At 43.0% G+C, this 7,834-nt stretch overlaps 1 protein-coding gene across 1 annotated transcript in view; it reads left to right on the top strand.

Annotated features, from left to right (window-relative positions):
- Positions 1-4,949: 4,949 nt before the first annotated feature.
- MYO1H (myosin IH) overlaps positions 4,950-7,834 on the top strand; it is a 41,014-nt gene continuing 38,129 nt past the window's right edge. The window contains exons 1-3 of the mRNA XM_010828845.1: positions 4,950-4,970; positions 5,715-5,876; positions 6,649-6,764. Of these exons, the coding sequence (XP_010827147.1) occupies positions 4,950-4,970; positions 5,715-5,876; positions 6,649-6,764 (299 nt within the window). The remainder of the gene's footprint in view (positions 4,971-5,714; positions 5,877-6,648; positions 6,765-7,834) is intronic.

Raw genomic sequence — 7,834 nt, 5'->3', positions numbered from 1 at the left:
ATCACAGAGTCTGTAGTCCTGCTGAAAAGCATTTACTATTAAAAAAAAAAACTGCATATAAGTGGACCCACAAAGTTCAAACCTGTGTTGTTCAAGGGTCAACTCTATAGTGTGTACATACAATGGAGTACTTTGCAACCCTGAAAAGGAATGAGGAATGGCATTATAAACAGCTCTGAAGGTATCTCCTGTCCCAGTGAAAACACTGGTGGAAAAACAGCATTTTGAGTTTGCAAGCATATGCCTAAAAAAGGAGGAAAGCAAATCTTCGTGTGTATTTGCTTCTAGTTAAGAAAAGGAACAAGTTTTAGTATTCTAAAGCTTTTGAAATGATTGTTTACAGCAGGAAAAAGGTAATAGGGTAGAAAGGACAAGTATGATAGATCTTTGAATATGACTTATTTTGTTTTTGGCATCATTAGGTATATTTTATATAATGGTAAAATAAAATTTCAAAATCAGTCTCCCCAAATAAAACAATAAAAGTGAACCAAAATATGTATCTCATGGCTGGTATAGATAGTCACATGGAAATCAACTATTTAAAGGGAGCTTAAAGCACAGTAATGTGCCTATACAAACCCAGTGAAGTACTCTGAAGACAAATACTTTTTAAAATTATTTTATTTATTTATTTGTTTTTGGCTGCTCTGGGTCTTTGCTGCTCTGCATGGGTTTTCTCTGGTTGCGGTGAGTGGGAGCTACTCCTCATTGTGGTGCACAGGCTTCTCATTGCAGTGGCTTCTCTTTTCACAGAGCACAGGCTCTAGCTGCACGGGCTTCAGTAGTTGCGATGCATGGGCTTAGTTGCTCCATGGCTGTAGAATCTTCTCAGGCCAGGGATCAAATCTGTGCTCCCTGCATTGGCAGGCAGAATCTTATCCACTGTGCCACCCGGGGGTATCCTGAAGACGAATAACTTTTGGACTTCCCTGGCTGTCCAAGACTCTGCACTTCCAATGCAGGAAGCAAGGGTTTAATCCTTGATCAGGGGAGTAAGATCCCACATGCCGTAGCACAACCAAAAAAACAAAACAAAAAATAGAGAAGTATCTCTTTAAAAAATATTTCAAACGCTCTCTGGTAATCATATTGATGATCGTGTTAGTATTGCTGTGTTGAGACTGTTGTGTGACTTGTGGAATAAAGCCAATGAATAATTATGTCGCTGAACTGGAATTTTACATAGGAGAAAGGGGAAGAGATACACGTAAAGTAAGTTTAAGTACAAACCCCTTAGTTGTGTATTTAAATTGATAGAATAAACTCATGTATTTTATTTTTAAAAAAATACTTTTTTGGTGTCTCTAATGAAAAGGTTTAGAAACAGTGAGCACCCCTAGTGTCTGATTGTGGTATCTACCACCTCCCCATTGAAAGAAATCAGAGCTCCTGCGGCAGATTCAAGGTCCAGGTTGAGAACACATAAAATAAACCTAAAAGCAACTTGGCATTTTGATAAGCAAGGAAAGCTATCAAAGACTGTTAAGGTCATGTCAAAGGACTCAAGAGCCCACTTAAAAGGTTCCCCCACTTTAAAAGGTGGGATAATTTTAGCATGTGAAGTGAAAGTTGCTCAGTCGTGTCTGACTCTTTGCGACCCCATGGACTATACAGTCCCTGGAATTCTCCTGGCCAGAATATTGGAGTGGGTAGCCTTTCCCTTCTTGAGGGGATCTTCCCAACCCAGGAATTGAACCCAGGTCTCGCACATTGCAGGTGGATTCTTTACCAACTGAACTATCAGGATTCTTTACCAACTGAACAAGCCAATTTTAGCATCAATAAGAATAAATAATTGCCATGGAATGAAATATATCAAATACAGTTAAACCTGCAACCTCATAATATTAAAAACTCATCGTCCCCTTTGAAAAATGCTATGGAACCAACTCATTCTGAAAACAGGCAAAGCAAGCATTTATCCTGCCTTTTTTTTTTCCCCCAAACTGAACCTTGGGGCAACCAAATAGTTGATAAAGTTTCTCTTTATAGAAAGATTCCAGCTAATAAATAAAGAAGTGAAAGAGTTAGAATATTACCATTCTTTGCAGTCTCTTAAGAAAATCTGGATTTAGGCATGTGTATTAGAGCACTGACATCTTAAAACATCAGCCAGACCTTATGTACTTCTGTTGGAAGTCCACTGTACTGCCTATAAAATCTTTTTGCCTGAATGACTCAGTCCTGCATCTGATAAGTCTTCTAGCTCAAACTAGCAGTTTTCAGAAAATGCATGAGAGAGAGAGAAACATGATACATGACTCCATAAGAATGCAATCCATAAAATCCAGAATGTGGGGGATTCTACAGGGCAAATTGTCCATAAAATTCTGTGTTTAAAACTTTTCTTGAAGAATTGGAGGGTTTGGCAACACAAGCTGGACATCCCTGCCTGGTGTCAACCAGCTCACTCCGAGCAGTGGCTGCACGTAGATGGCCATTCACTCGCTAGTCTGAATGAGTTCCTGCTACCTACAGCTTGACTCAGTCCCAGTACCTGCCCTTTAGGTAGCAGAGTTTGTGATCCCTGCTCTTTGTGTTTGCATAGTAGTATCTCCTAGTCTTATCACTCCAAAGATGGAATTCTTTCTTAGGTATAGCAAAGATCTCTTACTCTTTAATTTCCCCCTTGTCTGGTTGTTTATGGTATTAATGCATTCTTAATGACAAAGTCTCTTTGGTCAAGATGAAACCCTTCAATTTCTTCATTACCCTTTCTCCTGCTCCAATATTCATCTCTCTGACCATTATTGTCAATATCATTAGGACCCTCTAGCTTGTCCATGTCCTTCTAAAGATATTTTGAAATAAACTAGATAAAAGAAATCCAGATTTTAGTACTGAAATACTGCAACAAACAGAACTCCAGGCTGACATGGATGCATTGTGCTTTGGCCATGGCAAGTTAAAATCATTGTCACATTCTTTAATCTATGAGGTTTTATCAAATCTCTTTGAGCCACATAAAGCCCAGGGGCTGAGGGCTGGACTCACTCCAGTAAGCATGTTGCCACTCCCCTCTCCAGGACTGGAATAAGAAAGAAGCTTTGTTAATCTCTGCAACTCTCCACATACAGAGATCGGACTGCTGTAATATTTGTGGGTGCAGCTCTAGAGATTACTTCAGACTCCAATGCAGAATGAAGAGTGTGCACGCTCAGTCATGTCCGACTCTTTGTGACCCCCTGGACTGTAGCCCCCCAGTCTCCTCTGTCCATGGGATTCTCCAGACAAGAATACTGGAGTGGGTTGCCATTTCCTCCTTCAGGGGATCTTCAGACTCCAGCCCACTCCCAGTTTCATATGGGGCTTGTTGACTACTCACCAGCAGATTTCTTTTTTGCTTTGTTATGATTTTGTTTCTAACAATCTAATTATTAATAGTCATGGGGACGGAAGCAAGAATTCACAGAGCTGATACTGTCTCTGGCACTGTTCCAAGAGCTTTCCACGGTCCTGTTCAAACCAATAATCCTATGAAGTAGCTACACTTATGATTCCATTTTACAGACAGGAAACAGACAGGGGCTTGGAAAGCCTAAGACTTTCCCAAGATTATACTATGCGGGGGGCAACAGAGATGAGATTTGAACCTGACAGACTCATGTTCCAAAGTCTTTGCATCTTTCATCACTATGTTATACTTATAAAATATAAGTCTCTTATAAGACAGAAGGGGACGACAGAGGATGAGATGGTTGGATGGCATCGCCAACTCGATGGACATAAGTTTGAGCAAGCTCTGGGAGTTGGTGTGCTGGAGTCCATGGGATCGAAAAGAGTTGAACATGACTGAGCGACTAACCTGAACTGATACGTCTCTTAATCTGAACAACTGAACTGAACTGATAAGTCTCTTTATCATCTTTTTTTTTGGTCAAGCTGAAACCCTTGAATTTCTTTATTATCTTTCCTCCTTCTATACTTATCACTATGCCTCTGTTATAAAAACAAATTTTTTTAATGGGAATATTTGTAATCTACTAGAATGTGTGTGTACTCAGTCTCTTAGCCATGTCTGACTCTCTGTGGCCCCATGGACTGTAGCCCACCAGGCTTCTGTGTCCATGGGATTTCCCAGGCAAGAATACTGGAGCAGGTTACCATTTCCTCCAGGGGATCCTCCCGAAATTATTTGATCTAAATGCTTCATTTTTATCCTTTGATTACTCATTATCATGATTACTCCTTCTAGCTTCATTTGGCTAGTGTAGGGAGACACCTGGTGGTGATCCAGTTTTTTAAAACTTCTCATTATGGAAAATTTCACACATACACACTGGCGTGCTGCAGGCCATGGGGTCACAGAGAGTCAGGGACACGACTGGACAACAACAACATAAACAGGAGAGAATAATAAATCCCTTCTATAGCCATCACCCAGCTTCAACAATTAAGAGCATTCTGCCATTCTGTTATCACCTTCACCTCCATCCACTCTGGATCCTCCACTCCCCCCCCAACTTTGATTATTTTTATGGTTCTTTTCAAAACAGAATTTACATGTATCAAAATGCACAACACTGTAGCCATTTATCTTGACAAATAGATACACCCGGGTAACTCGTAGCTGCACCAAGTTAGAGAATGTTTCTATCACTCCAGAAATGTCCCCATCCCCCATAACCAGGCAACAGTTGTGATTTTCACTGTAGATTAGCTTTGCTTGTCCTAGAATGCCATATAAATGGAATCATGCAGCATGCAGTCTTTTGTGTGTGAGCTCTTTTGCTCGGCACAATGTCTGTGTCACCGTGCACACCTGTCGTTTCTCTGTTGCTGCTGTACCCATTCTATTGTGTAGATGCTCCACTTATGCACTCTGGTTGATAGGAACTTGGATTGTTTCCAGTTTGGGGCCATCGTGAATAAACTTGATGTAAACCTTCATGTTCCAGTCTTTTTGTGGACCTATGTCTACATTTCTCTTGTGTAAATACTTCGGAATGGAACTGCTGCATCAAAGGGTACGGGCTTGGTTAACTTTATTAGAAACTGCCAGACATTTCCCCAGTGATTCGTCCAGTTGATCTTCCTGCCAGCAACGTGTGAAAGTTCTATCGTTTTACATCCTCGAGAATGTCCGATGTTGTCTTTTTCATTTGAACTCTTCTGGTGGCACCTCATTCTGATTCTAAGGGTACATTTCTCTGATGACTAATGATGTTGAGGACTTCTCTGTGTGCTTATTGACCATCTGTCCATCTTCATTTGTGAAGTCTTTTACCCAGTTTCTGTTAGGTCTGAGTTTTTATTTTTTCTTTTAACCAAGCTGAGTATTTTATTCTAGATACAAGTTCGTTGCAGGTATATAACTCATGAATATTTTTTGCCAGCCTGTGGCTGGCTGATTTATTTCTTAACAGCGTCTTCTGATGAGAAGGTTTATGTTTGATGACGTCTAATGGGCATGACAATAGCACGTCATAGGGTCGGAATGAGGATCAATAGAGATAATACTTGTCAAACGGTTAGTGTCATGCTGAAGCAGTGGATGCTGAGTCCCTGGCAGCGCTTCTGGTGCTATAGCCACTGCTTTTCCTATCATCACTTGGATCCCTAACCAGATCATAAATGCTTAATGAAGAAAGCAGAATGTAATCTCTGCTCTCAGCTATCCCCAGGGTCTGGGATCTTGCTATTTCCATACTAGACATGCGATAAAAATGACATGATAAGTGAGTTGCTGAGGAAGGTTGTGTTTTCCGTAGAAAGAAGAAGTGAGACGCAAGCACATCCGTCTGCACGTGGAGGGCGCGCTGACCGCCCGGGACAAGGTTGGGGTACAGGATTTTGTGCTGCTGGACGCGTACACCAGTGAATCTGCTTTTCTGGACAACCTCCGCAAGCGTTTCAGCGAGAACCTCATCTATGTAGCGTAACTCATTTCCCAGCTGTTTTTCCTAGTGTGGTGGTTCCCTTCTGGTCCTTGGCCTTAAAAAAAATTTTTTTTTAATTTATTTAATTTGTTTAGCTGCACTGGATATTAGTTACGGCATGTAGGATCTAGTTCCCCGACCAGGGATCAAACCTGGGCCCCCTGCATGGGGAGGGTGGAGTTGTAGCCACCAGACAGCCAGGGAAGTCCCCCGGTCTGTAGTCTTGATGGCTGTGAACAGTATCACTCTAGGCTAACCATCAGAAGGGGCATGTCCAGGAACCACCAGCAGGTGTACTGTGATCTTTTGTATTAAGACCTTTCCGGCTGCCAGTGCTGGAGACCCAACTAAAGTCAGCCTAAGCCCTGAGAGAGAATCTGTCAACCTATGTACTTCAGGGTCCAGAAGCAGATCTCCAGGGTCTAGGATGATGTCTTGAGGACTCTTTCCCATACTCTGCTTTCTTTTGCATCGGTTTCCTTCTGCAGCAGCCTCTCTGCATGGTGGCAAGGCGGCTGCCAGCAGAACCAGGCCTTTCTTAACACACTAAGTGGGGCAGTCTCGATCACTTGGTTGTTTGTCTGCCCATGCCAGCTAGGTTCCATAACAGTGGAGACATCCCCCCCAACACACACAAGCTGACTTATTTATTGTGTTGTATCCCCAGTAGTGAAGGGGCACATGGGGATCATAGCACATGATGGTCTTTTGCCAGAGCCATTTGCACCCTGGAATTCCTCACTAGTGCTTTGGTCTGTTCCTCTAGACGTATATTGGGACCCTCCTTGTGTCTGTGAACCCATACCAAGAGCTGGGAATCTATACTCTGAGCCAGATGGAACTTTATCAAGGGGTCAACTTCTTTGAATTGCCACCACATGTGTAAGTAGCACCCATGGAATCAGCAATAGAAGTATTTTTCTCTTTCTGCCTCTCTTTCCTCCCCCCACCTTCACCACATATGTCCATCTATTACCCACCCACCTACCCATCCATCCACCCATCCATCTTCCACCCCATTCATCCATCCATCCATCCATCCACTATCCACCCATCCACTTGTCTACTCATCCATCCATCCACCCACACACTCACCCACATACCCACCCACCTATCCATCCATCCATCCACTAGTCTATGCATCCACCCATCCACCTACACATCCACCCATCTACCCATCCATCCACCCATCCATCATCCACCCCATTCATCCACCCATCTACCCATCCATCCATCCATCCATCATCCACCCCATTCATCCATCCATCTACCGATCCTAATCATCCACTTGTCTACTCATCCATCCATTCACCCACACACCCATCCACCCATCCGTCATCCACTCCATTCATCCATCCATCTACGTATCTACCCAGCCACCCACCTACCCATCCATCCATCCACCCACTCATCCATCCATGCATATACCCATCCATCTACATTCTTGATGCATGCTCATTAGGTTCTGTACCTCATTTAAATTACTCCCTTCTCCTGAATTAAGTCTTTCAACACAATAGAAAACATCAGCAGATCATTATCAAATCTCATTTTAATTGTGATGAAAAGTAGAATCTTTGTATGACCCCTGTAGCTAGAGTTTCCTTCTCTGGGAAGTGGATTGCTATAGTGCCACCTACTGGTGCTTGAATATCATGGCAGCTGAGAAGAATGCCGGTGACTAGGAACTTACCCGGAGAAGGCAATGGCACACCACTCCAGCACTCTTGCCTGGAAACTCCCATGGATGCAGGAGCCTGGTGGGCCGCAGTCCATGGGGTTGCTAAGAGTTGGACAAGACTCAGTGACTTCACTTTCACTTTTCACTTTCATGCATTGGAGAAGGAAATGGCGATCCACTCCAGTGTTCTTGCCTGGAGAATCCCAGGGACAGGGGAGCCTGGTGGGCTGCCGTCTATGGGGTTGCACAGAGTCGGACACGACTGAAGCGA

This window comes from Bison bison, unplaced genomic scaffold, assembly GCF_000754665.1.
Source record: "Bison bison bison isolate TAMUID 2011002044 unplaced genomic scaffold, Bison_UMD1.0 scf7180017864495, whole genome shotgun sequence".
NCBI lineage: Eukaryota > Metazoa > Chordata > Mammalia > Artiodactyla > Bovidae > Bison > Bison bison.
This window is presented reverse-complemented; position numbering and strand designations above follow the sequence as displayed.